At 43.9% G+C, this 15,920-nt stretch overlaps 1 protein-coding gene across 2 annotated transcripts in view; it reads right to left on the reverse strand.

The window, feature by feature from the left end:
* The window catches only part of XYLT1 (xylosyltransferase 1), a 171,283-nt gene extending 155,634 nt beyond the window's left edge, over positions 1-15,649 (reverse strand). The window contains exon 1 of one of the 2 annotated variants that reach the window (XM_054080473.1): positions 15,406-15,649. In XM_054080473.1, coding sequence (XP_053936448.1) covers positions 15,406-15,597 — 192 coding nt within the window. In that variant the 5' untranslated portion in view covers positions 15,598-15,649. The remainder of the gene's footprint in view (positions 1-15,405) is intronic. The other variant, XM_054080474.1, reaches the window with a different exon arrangement.
* Between the last annotated feature and the right edge of the window lie 271 nt (positions 15,650-15,920).

Raw genomic sequence — 15,920 nt, forward strand, 5'->3', positions numbered from 1 at the left:
TAACCTGAGATCAAAAGTCACAGGAGCTTTTGGATGTGCTGCAAAAGCCTAATAGCAACAATCCTGTTAAGAATCAAAAAGCTGGTTTGTCACAGCAGCACAACTCTGCACACAACCTATACTTGCAGAATATCTGACCCACGTGTGGCTATAAATTTCACCTTGTTAATCTGTTGAAGTTCTTTGTCCTCTAGTCTCACTCTCCACAGATATAGTGTTTTTGTCTTCCTCTGTGCAACAAAACACAATATCCACTGGGAGTCTGAAGCTGCCTCGTGCAGCGTGAAAGTCCTGCATCCATCCTTTCAGACAGTAATTGAGATGGGCTGGCATGCTACTGGCTTTCAGGAAGAGCATTACAAACCTTTGGTCTCTGCCTTCCACACCGTACAAAATCTCCTCCCCCAGGCTTTTGAACGGACCACAGGCAATGTGTGTATACGCATATCCATGTTTATATATGTACATACGCACATTTGAGTGAGGGTGGCTGAACATTTAATCTAAATGTATTTGGTTATGCCTTTTTTGGGATAGGTGATTTTCATAAGCAAGAAATAAAAAAATCCATAAACGCTTTGTATTGGCCGAAGAATCTTAAACATCAGGCTTGGGATTCCCACGCATCTACCATCAGATAAATGTCATGGCATTTTTCTGACTGAAAAATATGTGATCCCCATTATCCACATTTCCACTTCTGTTTACAGTGACTTCGGAGCAGCCTTTCCAATGCACTTTCTGCATAAGGATAAAAATTCACCTTGGAGTGGGAAACGATGACAAATTTCTTTACACTATTTGCTCTGCTTTTACCCCGCAACTTGGTTTGATGAGGACCTTTGCATAAGTTTAGCGCAGGATTTGCACCGTCTTTCTGCACGAAAGAAGTGCCAGACGTGGTGCAAAATGCCATAAAGGCAAACTAGAAGGCAAATGAGGAGTCAGACATTGTGAATCAGCTAAAGGAAGCAAAGGCTGCATTACAGATGCAGCTAGCGAAGTAACCCCGCGCTAACGCAACATAAGCCATGAAGTGTCTTCCAGTACTAGTTTGTGTCAGTTCCTATCACCCTCGACCCCTCCATCTGTCATCTAAAGAGGAAACTACAGTAACACATTAGATAGAAACAGAAAAATGCCTTTTTTTTTAATTTTAATTAGAGTAAAATCACACAGTTTCTCTCATGGATAACATAACTTACTGCAAACGGTAGTTCAAAATTACTCTTGAATAATATGCTTAAAAATAGCAACTTGTTTGAAAATAAGTGCTTCTTTTCATTTTTCTTAACTTTATTTGTATAAATAATAAATTATATCAAAAATACTGATAATTTGGAACAAGTCATATCCTCAGGACTTGGGTCAATAGCCTGGAGGAACTAATCCTCACCTACCTCCTATGTGGTGGCCTTCACCCACGGTAAGAGTGTCTTTCAGGTGAACTCTTCCAGCTTTGGGAGTGGATCAAGCAAACCCACAGAAAAGCACCCTACACGTGCTACCAAAGTGCCCTCATGGGGACACAGTATCACAAACTACCAAGGTTTAAACTCACATCTTTGCTTATTTTGCCCTCACTTTCTCATGTCGCTAAGTCCTGTCATATATTGAATAATATAAAGACCTTGGGTTCATATCAAACGTGAAGCATTTGCGAAGGTCTCTGGCTGCACAAATAAAAGCTACGTGCCAGAAACGTGCTTCCAGAGGCAATATGCTAAGTACCAGTACAAAGACAAGAGAGCATGCAAGTGCACCATGTGAGTTTCTACAACCATTTGCATTTGCTTTTGATCAAAGTTGGCCTATCTCTGCAAAAGAAGAACAAAATGTGTTATTCCAACGCTCAGAAACAAGAAATGTTCTTTGTTTAGAAAAGGGACGATGGAACAGAAGGATGCACATCAGTGAGAATAAAAAATGAAAGGGAGAGCAGGAAAATCCAATCTCTAGAAAGAAAAAAAGGTGCCAGCGAAGAGGGACTATGGACACGGACATAAAACCAGCTTTCTGTGGTGCACTGAGGGAGAACCCAAAGTTCATCTGTGCGCCAGTGATGAGTTTCCCCGTAGGTGAAACAAGGAAAATAAATGGACAAAAGGGTAGGCAGGGAAGCAGCCTGATCAATGCAGCAGCAAAGGGTTGCTTTGTTAGTAAATACAGACTGCAACAAATTCATAGTTCCACTTACTCTTGTGAAGAAATTTTCCTAAAAAATTGTTAAAATTGGAATAACCAGAGTTTAGCCAGAATTAAAAGCATCTGTAAGGGGTTTCTGGACAACGCTAATTTTGATTCTCTTTGCACTTGAGTATGAACCAAATATCTGCTCCCCAGAACTGCAGGCCTGTTCACACAATTCAGCCGATTCCTCCAGGAACAGGGGACAACCTCAGCAGCACACCATGCTGTCCTCACAGCATTTCCATGTGGAAAGAAAACAGCTTTTGGGCTCATTTAAACATATCAGGGTAATTCATGAAGCAGTTAATAAACTGCTAACACAAAAAGTATTACTCAGCAAGACTGTTCAACTTTGCAGGAAGTTTTCTTGAGTAAGCCTGAACTGTTTGGTCAACAGATTTCTGCACACAGAAGTTTAAGTTGCAGCTGAGTAATGCCTTTAGTGGTGTAGTCTTATGAACTGTATCACTAGTGAGGAAACATCTGTGTTCATTTTGTTTATTCAGCTAGCTTTAGAGCATTAGGGATAATAAGAAAGCTTCTTCTCAAGGACTTAGAGCTTACATCTCAGCAGCTGGAGTGCCCAAAGGTTTTTGGGTTTGTTTGGTTTCAGGTTTTTTCCCTTCATACACACACAAAAGGACTACTTAAGGAGATTGGTACTCCTACAAGAAATATTAGGCTTGCAATACGTTAGCTATGTTGAGAAGATACTCATACTGATGTTGATAAGTGCATGCCAAAGGTCTTAATAAATATCAGTGTTCAATCCTCAAAAATAAAATGCACATGACCATAGCAGCACAATGTTCCACTAATGGCAAGTGAACACCAAGCCGCTGGAAACAGTGTCTCCCACTGACTACCTCCAGGCTGAGCAGAGGTTTTAGGCCACAGATGTGTGCAGCTCATGGAAAAATGATCCTGATTAAGATGTAGCGGAAAGAAGATAAAACAGATTCCCTCCCACCAACTGCTATGAAACAGAAACAGCTGCTGCAGGGCAAGCCAGGCACAATCCCAGCCCACAGCACTAGTAACTAAGTCTAACTGGCAAGTGGTTACCATTGCTATCCAGACCATCCATCCCACCAAAGTCTATCAGACAGCTGAAGCAGGAGGGTCTCCTCTCTGGTGGCTAGAAAGACACTAACTGAGCTCACCTGGGTAGGTTAAGGGCTGGCAATTCAACAATCGTTTTTATTTTTGGCTCAAACAAATTCAAGACTGAAACTGAAATAAAAAAAAAAAAACTTATTTGCTTCTAAGAGACAGAGTTACAGTGGGCATGTGCCTAACACACAGAAGCTATACAAAACAGCCTCTTTCTGGACTGGTATTAAAGTACATCTACACAGTCTCCCATGTCATGGTAATCCCCAACAGATATCGTGGCAAAAAAACACCTTGTGCTTTTCTTCAAATACACCTCCCCTTCTGTACTTCCCAGTGAGTCACTTCTCAGCTTATAAACACCCCTTACACCCTCAAACTCCTTTTGCTCACTGGTCTACCCAAGACAAGGATGCTTGGCAAACATCACCTCTCAGTGCAGCTTCCATGGGTGTGTTTGCAGTCTGCCAGGAAGCAGTACATGCAAACGAGGTCCCCTATCCAGCGACCTGGCCCTCCTGTTTGACTACTGAAAAAGCAGAGACAGCCAGCCTGTCTTTTTCTTCCTCCCCAAGATGGCCACACAAACAGCATCCTGTAAAGCTGGGAGTTGAATCTACACCCAGTTGCTGCCACACAGCTTTAGACACAGCACCTTTCTTCTAGGCCCTGAGGGTCTGTTTTATTTTTCATGGAGGTTAGATTCACAGAATCAGAGAATCATTTAGGTTGGAAAAGACCCTTAAGATCATATAGTCCAACCATTAAAAAACACCATTATCAACTGTTAAAGCTGACAGACTGTACAAGCTGATCAGAATACAATGCAGTACTTCAACATAACCGTTTTCTGTTTAACCTCATGCTGGCTGGTTCAAACTCCTACAGCACCCACATACCTGCCGTCCTAACCACAGCAACAAATTTAAACGGTTAAGGGTACATTTTGCTGTCTGCCAGCAACACATGAGGCAAATGCTGCGGAAGTGCCTATTGTAAGCAAGCAGGACAACTACAAGTGCAGAAGAAAACAGCTACCAATGACTGCACACAAGGAAAACAAAGCCACAACAATTCAAAAGGAGAAACAGTGTTCCATAAAGGAGTTACTGTTTAGGAACTGTCTAATAGAGACCTGAAGTACTTCCCTCTCCAATTACATTAATCCACCTCCTAAGCAACTGCGCTACCAACAAAATCCCAGCTGAGCCACTGAAGTCAACATCCTAACTTGCAGCGACTTGGAACCAGAGCTTGAACGAGCCTCTGCAACCTCTGAGACACCTCCAGAAACAGGAGTGATTTGTTCAAGGAGAAGGAATCTTGTTAATACACAAGACTATTCTAAAATTAACAACAAAATACAAACATTTACTAACAAGCTAAACAAACAGCACCTTGCCCATTGACTACCAAAGGCTTCAAAGAACTTGAAGAGGCTTGTTTAGGTGGCAGACTTCAGATCAAAGCCTAGCTCAGCCTGGTAACAAACCAGGAAACACAGCCCTGAAGTTCACCCCAGGACAGTATGAAATTCAAGGGCTTCTTTTCCCTTATCCCTTCCAAGTGACACACACTTCACAAACAGAAAGCATCTACAGCACAGTAGGTGACTTGAACACTCATTAAAAAACTACAATAACACTTCAAAAGCAAAAAAATGCTCCATCAATCATTGAGATGTCCACGTTGTCCAAATATAGAGTCCCCAAAGAACCATTCGACCTGTGAGACCCCTGTTTTCCTCCAGAATTACATTAATTTATGGGTCCTTAATAGGAGAATTACTGCAAATTTACATCAGTGCAACTAGAAAGTGAAAATCCCCTGAAGGACTTAAACTACATAAAGAAATATCCTGTTGATAACATCCTGACAGTATGAGACAGTTGTTCAGTCTAACAGACTGGTGATGGTACTAAAATGGACAAAACCCAAATTGCCTTAAATGACTGTGTCATAATTGTCTGAACTCTGGTAAAACACTTTTTACTTATACATTTGGCTGTATAAAGGCTAACAAAACCTATAACCTAAATTTCACATAAAATATCTTTAGGTCAGATTCTACTTTGTGGAATATGTGCATAAACCCACGGATGCCACAGCAACTGCAGAACCAAAGTCCCAGCCTAGGGGAACCTACCCAAACCACCAAATAAACCTTCTTTCTCTGCGTCAGCTACCTCAAAATGAGCATTTGTTATGAGAATCACTTCTGGAAAATTCCTGTGCTTCGAAAGCATGATAAATGGATTTAGATGTATCCCGTTTTTAAACTGGTTGTGCTCCCAGAAGTCCCATAGAGCTTTACAGCTGGCCTGAAGAACTTTCTGTTCTTCTTCATACAGAAACTTGTCCTGCAATTTAAAACTTGAACTCCCCTTCTTCTCCTTGCATGAGGCATTTCACTGAAGCCCTAAGCAAGAGGAGCAAGCACCCCAAAATTCATACTCCAGGTACTCACCTGCAGCTTCAGATACGGGGGTCAGGCAATAGCCAGTGCTGTTTGTGTTTCTGAGATATCCAGCAGTGGGAAAAATAAACTCCAAAAGAAACCAAACAGAAAAATACCGTCTTTTATAAATCGGGCTTGGAGGTGACAATGGGAAATCACTGTTTACACTGTCAGGAATATGAGCAGATTTGAAACCATCTTTTTCTAAGAAACAGTCACTAACCACTTGCAGTCACTCAGCACAGGACATCCTGCAGCAGCAGCAGCCTGGCTAGTGTAAATGTTTCATACTAAATTAGACTAGAAAGGCTCAGGAAAGCGCCACTGTAGCTAGAGTGCTACCTGCTAATGGAAACTTGCCTTTGCTTTCAATATCACCTGGGCCTGAGCTAGGCTCTTGGGAACAAGATGACATAATCTTGCTATGAAGCCATAGACAGAACAATCATAACAGTGCTAACTACAGAAAGTCAGGTAACCAGGAGCTTATTACACCATTTTTTCCACTGTGCTGCTGTAAAATACTGTCAGGTATTTTGATCATATCTCTATTACTAGAAACACAAGCACAGGGATGATGATCAGTAAGACAGACCGCACGGTAATCTCCAGACCCCTCCTACCGAGAGCTGCCCAGCACCCAGGCGCTGCCATGGACTGGCACGTGACGTGCCAAAAATTCAGACACAAACTTCCTCATCTGTGTGCACAGAGCTAAAAGAGCAGGATTCAGATGGTTTTACGAGAATATTTCATAATCCTCCTCCTACCACCCCCTACTCAGTTAGCAGCTCAGTCAGAGCCAACTACAGTTATAATTATCACCATAATTATTATTTTAATAAGAACCAATGACTTATCAAAATATTGCACTGAAGACTTGCACATCTTTTCTTGTAAGACTGCCAAAAAGCTAGTTCATTGCTGAGGTACTGCTCCATGTACGCTGCTAGCAGACAAGCACCTCCAAGTTTCTATTTATGCAACTGAGTGACTAAACTCAAGTCAAGTGAATGCCAAAACGTAAGCAATTTGAGGCACAGTAGCTGTGCAAAGTATTATTATTCTCCTGGTGTATACATGCTAACAGCTTTGTTTACTACATTTACTCCTCTTCTGCTTGTTTGCTTGGCTTTTACATACCATACGCCAAGTTGCTGAACTCGAATGCCTTAAGGTAGCCACCTGAATCCATATTTACATACTTAAACATCTGTGTCAGGCATCCATAGAAAGTTTTAAGTGCATAAGCAAGCCTGTAGGCATCTAACAATATAATTAGGTGCCTAGATTTATCTCCAGCTACCCAAATGTAGACCTCTGCAGGGAACGTTATTTTTCATGAGCGTATTTTTTTCAACCATGTAATGCTAGTTTGATAATAGATTATCTTCTCTTCACGTGCTTGTTCAAGATGACCCCAACCCAGCCAGATCTCTGGTAAGACTCCATTTCTACACAAGAGTACAACTTAAATTTGCATATTCAGCAGATGCCCATTTAGCTAGTTACAGCCCCAGGTACACCGCCAAACTAAGGAAAAAAGTTCCTCAGTTAAAAAGATAATTAATGACCCTGACAGCTGTGGGGTTCTTCATCAGGGGAGGCCAGTTGTCATCCTGCCAGGTTTACAGATAGAAAACCCAACACAAGGACTCTTCTTGCCTCTATGACATGGTTGTACATTTCTGAAGAACAAAAAATATGCCATGGGAAGATCATTTTTGAGATTTGTCTGTTTATCTCTCAAGGAAGGGTCATCGGGCTGGTTTCGGGGAACTCACTTTACTTTAGCCAATACAGCCAGGACCTCCAATCGCTTTTTCTTTCAAAGATAATGTTTTAACTGAACCAGGCGTCCTCCTGAATCAGAGTGCAATTATGAAGAACAGAGCTAACTAGAAACAGGCTGAGTTTTAAAACAAAAACAAATGATCTCTCAGAAATTCAGAGTATGAAATCTGAAACATTAAGAAAAGTCAGTGAATAGCATCAGCTCTACGAAAAACAGTCTCCACTAACATAACTGAACCAAGAAGTACATCTGGGAGCCACGCAAAGGCTGCAGTGTGAGTAAAAATGAGTGTCCATGACTCATTCAACCAAATCCAAGTTAAACTAAAGTCTGCAGTGCCATTCAGCTTTGTAGAATTGTTTTAAACAAACATCCCACTTACTCTCTAACAATATAACAGAACAGCAATAGAGCAGTAGCTTGAAAACAAAATATACGTGGGAAGCATTCAAGATCTGACCTCAGTCAACCACACACTAGTGTGAAATCTTTTTTAGCTAACTTTTTTTTACTAAACTGATATTCATTTATTGTGAAGTTTAATTCCACTATGATACTAAAAAAAAAAAAAAGCAGCCAATTATAGACATGCTATAAATAGTTCATTGCTTGGAGGAATCCTCTAATCGTATCTAAAAATAAGAAGTCACATGATTTAAGTGTCCTGCACTGACCCTTTTGTCACTTCACATAAAAGGATGAACTCAGCAAGGACACACCATATATAAGTTTAGGTAACATTACGAGCGCTCAGATTTTATATCCACGTGATTAGAAAGTCTAGTCTCACTTCTAGTTCATACTTACATTCAGTAAAGCATTCAGCTCTGTATCTGGTGTAAAGCTTGGGAGTAACTCCATGGGCGGCACAGGTCCACAAGGCACCAAGATCATTTTCTGCTTCCGAGTGAAGCCTGGAAATCTCCTTTACCTGCCTGAAAACAGCTGGGCAGCCAGTTTATAATACCAGTCTCTTGCCAATTTCTTTCTTGATCCATCCACACTAATCAATCCTTTGACTCATCCCGCCCTTACACTGTTTAATGCCAATCACAGACAAATTCTGATCAGTAAGTGGAAACCACTGAAGAAGAGTTTGGGAAGTCCTGTGCCGAACAGGTCCGTGCTGGTAATGCTACAGAAGTTACATTCAGGACTCTTGCTGAGCTCTAGCAGCTATAGCTGCTATTCAGCCTGTAAGCTCTTCAAGGCAGGGACCTTTCCTCACGTGTCTGTAAAGCTTCTAGTGCCCAGATGGTGCCATACAAATCAATAATAATTATATTTCCATGTAGATCATTATTGTGCATAATGTAAATTACTTTCACTGATCCAAGAGGAAATCATTTTCTCATTTTAAAATGAAAAGAGAGAGTAAAAATAATGATTACGTATTTGGCACTTTCATTATAACAATAATTGCATTTGTGGGTCCAGAATCCTCAGCTGGTCTGTACTGACTTTAATGGAGCTATGCCAACACACGGCAGCTGACAAGCTGGTCCCAGTCTTTGCTAAAGATCATAAACTATTTCACAAGGACAGATTACTTCAAACCCACACCAATTCTGTGGAAGGTGGCAAGTTCATTAAGCAGACTTTGCAGACTGGGGAAAAGAAACGCCAGACTTGCTGTCTGAAGGGATAGGTTCCTACAACAGCGGGGCAGGTATTTGAGCATCACTGCCATGAGCCCGCTCCCTCACCGGTGCAGAGGAGCAGGCTTTTGCAGAGATTCAGACCTCAAGTGAGCTGAACTGCCTTCTGGAGGCACTTGTCTCTCTCTATTCATTACAAGGCCTTAGACTGCCTGAATTTAGCACCCTGGTGTTTGTGAGATTCAGCCTGGGCTTAAGTGTTCAAAAGGGACAGCCACAATCACCAGTGCTAAATGTGATAGGGGCAAATAAAGTTGGAACCTGCCAGGACTCAGCTCCTCTGGAGGAGAAACACAAAATTAATTACAGACAAAAGAGGACTGATCTGGACAGCCAACAACCGAAAACCCCAAAACTACATGTTGCTTTTGGCTATATAGTTTTAAACGCTTTGCTACAGATGTCAAGAGGTTTCTGATGAAAGAAGGCAACCAGGACTCTGGCTTTCCCTGCTCCTACAGAGCACTTTCCTGTTCAATATGCACTCTGTGGCACAGCATCGAAGGCCTACTATTACTTAAAAAAATGAAGAGGGACTGAGGATCCCAAGGCTAAAAATCAGACTCGAACACTTGGAAGTGCTACTCCTCATAATCTGCACCAATACGAGCAGTTATACATGCCAGCGCTCATGCACCCTGCGAGTATCCGTGCAGGGGTACACCTGCACCTGCCCAAATCACACACCCCATCAGCCTAAACTGGAAGAAAAAAAAATAGAGGACATTGTATCCCATTTAAAAGAGTCACTGTAAACGCTCCAGTGAAGTGCCAGAGCTAATTTTAGCACTGTAAAGAAAAATCAGGAAGCATTTGATTAAAATTAATCCTTGAGGTTATATAATTTGACTGTTCCTACAAATCAAGTTCACTTCATGCTTTCATTGTACTCCTGTCCCTTCATCAAGCACTAATAAGATGCTGTATCACATATCATGGACTTTCAATACTGAAGGGAAAAAAATATTCTGAAAAATATTACTCAATACAGCTGAGACATGTGAAAGGTAATGAGGTCCTTTTACACCAAAAAGTATCCGTTTTGCAATAGCTGATGAGAAGTAAATGGGATTTGCATGTCTCCTGTACAACAGCTGGTCTTCTCTCACTAAAAAATGAAGACACTTCTATTTCAAAGGGAACATCTGCAAAATTCCATCACACTTAAAGGAATAAAAAACCAACACAACAAAAATACACCAGTGGCCTGAAAAAGACTTCCGATGGCATAACTAATTAATGCAGATCCATTTCATATAATACCTTCCCACATCCCCACAGAGAAGATGCTTAACGAGGTAACTGCTGCCGGAGTCCATCAATCTAATCTGGCTCTAATACTCTTCTTAAATAATGCATACATTAGTTCTCTGTTATTGAAAAGATTTGTTTGTTTTATTAATACAAGCCTTGTTAAGTGGTAAGACTTCATAAAAACTGTTGTGCAGTTTCTAGCTGCTGATGTATTGCCTCCCCCCCTTCCCATTACAAAACGATTACTTGTCTCCATTCTCCTTTTCAATTGTTATTAAAGCTCTACTGCAGCGTGATTAAGCTCCTGTTATCAAACAAAACTGTACTTAACAGTCAGTACTATGGACCCATTCCCTAAGAAGTATATAATTTTTGGCAACGCATAGCTTGATGCCATTCATTTTATTCACAACGTGAGGTACCTTAGCTGTTTCACTGAGACCAGCACATAAACTAAAATGTGTGAGGGCCCAGTTTCCAGAGCTTGATTCACACTGGACTGAAGTTTAACACGTAAATGATTGGCTCACATAAAGCTCCCTTACACCTTTCAGTTATGGAAATTTTTACAGAAACCTTTTTTCCCCGATTTCTTGTGTCCAGGGGTGAAAATACTGAGGCCAGATGTCCACAACAACAAGCTACCTAGAGGGGAAGGAGTTTAAATAGGTACTATCTGGTTGCACCATCATATACGGAACCTATATGTTCACCAACTGAATCAAAAAAGGATAAACTAAGGGTGAAGTAATTCTTCTTTTCTTGAAAAATCTTTTGTTTTCTGGAGCTTAACAGATTATTTTAGGCTTAAGTGCAGCTTTGTAGAATGAACCCTCGGCGACGACAGTCAGTCTTCCAGCAACAGCCTAGTTCTGCATCCAAGGCAGCAGCTCTCTCCTTCGATGCCCACCTTGCTACCACCTCAGCACAAAGGTATGCTTTAATGCAGGTGCTATACTTAACAAGTGAGTTTCTGGATGGCACAAAGGTTTAAGTATCTCCCACACACATAACACACTGACGATCAGCAGAGGGTAGGTCTGGGCCGTGTTTTTTTTTCTAGCAAAACAGCACTGGGAATCCACCTGCAGAATCTAAACGTTAAAGGGGCAAATACTCTTCAAAAGAAAACTTTCTTGTTTCCAAACATGAAAACACACCAAGCTTCTGCTCGATACACCAGGTGACTTCTGCACCATTCTTACTTCGGCAAAGCAATTGGAAAAGATGGGGGAAAATATTTGACAGATGAACTTCAGAGAAAAGGGAGTAAAGTTTCCTGGGTTGTCTTTGTTGAATGACTCCCTTAGTCTTCTCCAGCGTTAAGAAGTAGATGCTACTTTGCATTCCCTTACAACGACCGATCACAGTTTTCATAACTGCTAGCGTTGCTTGGAAGAGCAGCTGGACACCTTTCCTAGTTTCAATAACTAACAGGTATTAGGCAGTTTAGAAACACATTACAGTAACTTTTGTCTTCTTGCTCTTTAACCCAGGGGAGCTCAGCACCCATCACTCAAGTGACCCAGGAAGAACAGGCAAGAAGAAATATCACCCGCTAGGGCACATTCAGCTGACCAACCCATGGACAAGCAGTGGACTGAGCCTCGCTCTCCACATTCCCAAGAACAAATACTATACCCCATTTCCCACTGAAGAAACAAAAATAACGAGAAGAGGCACTAGTGATCCTCAGAACCATCCCCCCTAGCTTAACTTTTGCTTGGAGTTAAAACAGATAATCCCCACTGTCCCCAAACACATGACACTGTCTTTTCATTTTACAGTTCTGACCATTCTGAGCTATCGACAGTTACACTCGGTTCCTTTGTCACCTTCATGCTAAAAGAAACACGCCATTTCTTTAAAATGAATACACAAAATATTAGGCTAAAGAAATGCTTTGATCCCACACCAGCAGACGAGCTATATTTCACTCAGCTGGCACAGTAACAGTACACTGGCATTTTTGCTGTATGGTAAAACAGGCAGTCACGAAAACCCACCAGTGCCATGGGGCACAAAGCAGCATTCCATAGCCACATCCACTGCCTTCAACACCTAACTCCAAGGGAGAGGCCACAGCTGGGTGACGCGAGCACATCACTGCAGCACACAACTGCCTCTCAGTGCAACACTGGGCATGAGCTAAGACCACAACAGATGCTCTGCTGTCACATCCCTCTCATCACCAGCAGCCCTGAAGCGGGGATTTGCATTCCTTCTTCTTTCCTTTGGGCTCCCAACTCACAACATCCACCAACAAACTTCTTCCACCATCACTAGCAGGCTGTATTAAAAAAGCCTGAGACTAAGCAGCATGCTTACGGTATTTTTGCAAAAAGCTGTTGCATGCTTTTCAAAGATAAAGACCCGCACATAAAGATCAACCAGATCGTAGAAGGTAACTTAATTATTGCTTGCTTTTGATGCTTGTGGTTAGTTGAATGAAAAAAACCTTGTGCAAGGAGCGCTGAACAGCTGCAGAAATCGTACATGGTTGCAAGCACCCACTGAAGTCACTGCTACCAATACAACTCATACTTTTTTTAAAGATATCTATAACCTGGTTTAATTAAATGTGGAACAACGACAGAAAACTGCTTATGAGTAATGAAAGCTCCAGATAGCTGGCCAGGGGATCTAGCACAGTCAATGTTTTCAGCTGCATAACAGCTCAATTCAAAATTCTTTCTTCCTGCCAAGCTGGCAACTCATACTCAATTAGGCACAGGTACAGTGCAACATTTTATGCTACAGCATGATGTTATTTCGTTTTCCAAATCAGATTTCTCATTACACATATCTAACAGCATTTAATAGAAGTCTAAACACCCCTTAAACTACTGGTCCAAAGGACTGTGTTTCTCACCCAACAGACACAAATTACTAAGTCCTGACACTACCTATGTCCAGATCAGTAAAGTCAAATAACATACCACAATTTTAGTCTTGCACATAGGTCAGAGACAAAGAAAACAAAAGATAAACAAAAACACTGTAATTTCTCATGGTGAGTGCTATCTTCTGCAAAGTGCCTAAAGCCTGGTCTGTGTAACTTTATTCAGTATAAAGGCTCTTGTAAAGGAAGTTATCAGCACACCCTTGTGTTAAAAGCTCTCTTCAGAGGTAGTGGTGGGGAAAAGCTATCGGGTGCATCATCACAGACAAACATCTACCAGCCTTTTGAGAAAATGCTCCCCAAAGATGTATTAAGCACACTGCTCCATTAACAGGCCAAAGACACATTGAAATTAATCTCTTTTGGTTAAAACGCAAGATTGAGAAATCTTTGAAAAAAATCCTTGGAGGGTCTCTCAGACACGCTTAACGCAGTGTCATTTGGATATAATGGGACTACTGTATTCACAGCAGCCAGCTCCTCCAACTGTTGCAGAACAATTTCACATACACAACTATGGGAAACTTGGACTGAGAAGGATAATAACTCTGCTCGGGCATTATACAAATTGTATTGTAACGCTGGAAACAAAGCAATTAAAAAAAACAAACCACCACTGATTCTAAATTGTGTAATTGCATTAAACCGAGATTTTTTGCCATTAAATGAGCCTGGATCAAAACTGGGCCTGCCTCTGAGACAGGCAACATAGGTAGGGTTAGATAAATCAATATCTGTACGTCAGGAATGCCTGTGAACTCCACTTACCAGTTTAAGCAAGCTGTCAGGTTGTTAAGGCAGAAATCTGCACAAATATTATTTCCCTATCACTTTGCACCAAGCACACATTTTAATCAATAGATGGATACTTAAGTGTGAGGTTTGGTATTCTGACAAAGCAATTCTAAGGACGGCGGCCACTTCCCAGTGTGTAGGTTAAGCAAAGCCACAAGTACCATAAAGTCATCTTGAAAAGGTATTGCCAAATTGCCTCTCGACAAAGTACGTTATCAAGCACGCCGTCACTTGTCTTGAGTGTTGCGGGGTTTTTGTAATACCCACATCAGACATTGTGGGACAGCCCAGTGTGGTCCTCACTAGTCATTTAGATAATGAGGGGACAATAGGGACACTCGGCATGTGTTTTAAAACACGCTTTCTATTTGGAACCCCAGTGCTACACCTTTAGGTCTACGATCAAATCCGTGTGCACAAAGGCATGATTCATTACTGCCAGCATCAAAATAATCATATTCTAGGTCTGTGTGTCGCCAGCACGGAAACAATTAGCGCTCGGCCCTGAACTCGGCGTCTGTTCCAACACACCGGGTGCAAACCGGACACTGTGCCAGGACTTCTGCAGGACAAGCGCTAAAGGTACCCGTGGTGATGCTGCCCCGGAGCCTCCAGAAGAGGATTGTTTCCTAGAAAGCCCAAGGGGCAGAGGAGCAGGGCTGGAGCCCCCTCCGGGCCCCACCCGGGCGAGAAGGGCTGCGGAACGGCGAACGGCAACAGAGTGAGAGGCTACAGAGATCGGAAGAGAGGCAGAGGGCAGAGCGCTGGAGGGAAAGCAGAGGCGCCTCAACAGTTACCTTTAGGAACACAGCGAGTACCAAGATGAGATTAAGCGTAGAGGCAAAAACTGAACTCAGCGTAAGCAACGGTTTTCATTTTCACGTCTGGAAAGCGCAGCGGGATCCGCACACACCGGGTGGGAGCGTTCCCCTCGCACCGTTGTCCCGCACGGCAGTGCCCGGGAGCGCCGCGGCGGGGGGCGCGGGGGTCACTCCTCCGGGACGGGGACAGAGGGAGCGCGAACACGAACGCGCACCCCCACTGCGAGAGCCAACCCCTCACAGCGGCGCCGCTGCCGAGAGAAGGGGCGCTCCGCACCCCGCGGCGGCGCCCACCGCGCGCTTCAACGGAAACTCGAGAGCCGGCGAACCGCAGCGCCGGGCGCCGATCGCCTCAGGGGTCCCCGCGCGCCCCCCGCGGGGCCGAACGCGCCCCGGAGCGGAACGAGCCGCGCACCCACCATCGCCCGTCCGCGCCGCTGCGCCCGCTGCTCGCCGTCCCGCTTCTCGCGGCCGCCGCGCTGCTCCTCGCCGGCGTCCAGCGAGGTGAAATTCCAGACGAGGAGGGTCTGCAGCAGCAGCACGGTGAGCGCCGCCACCAGCGCCGAGCGGGAACGCCGCGCCAGCCGCCGGGCGCACGGAGCCGCCACCATCTTCGCTGCCGCCGCGCTGCCCGCAGCCGCCGCATCCGCCGCGGCGCCGAGTTTTCAGCCGGGCAGAGCCAGACGTCAGCGCGAGGGGGCGGGGGCGGGCGGGGAGGGGGGCGCGGGGACGGGGGAAGCCGCGGGGAGCCCTGGCGGCGCGGAGCGAGGGGTGGGGGCGGCGGAGGAAGAGGAAGGAGGAGGAGGAGGAGCGGGGGCTGCGGCTGCCGCCGGCACAGACCCGGCCCTGCGCGAAGGGAAGGGGCCGGGCTGCCGCGGCTCCGCGCCGGGCGGCGGAGGGAGAGGAGGGGGCGGGAGAGGGGAAAGGGGAAGGG

The sequence above is a fragment of the Cuculus canorus genome, chromosome 15 (assembly GCF_017976375.1).
Source record: "Cuculus canorus isolate bCucCan1 chromosome 15, bCucCan1.pri, whole genome shotgun sequence".
Taxonomy (NCBI): domain Eukaryota; kingdom Metazoa; phylum Chordata; class Aves; order Cuculiformes; family Cuculidae; genus Cuculus; species Cuculus canorus.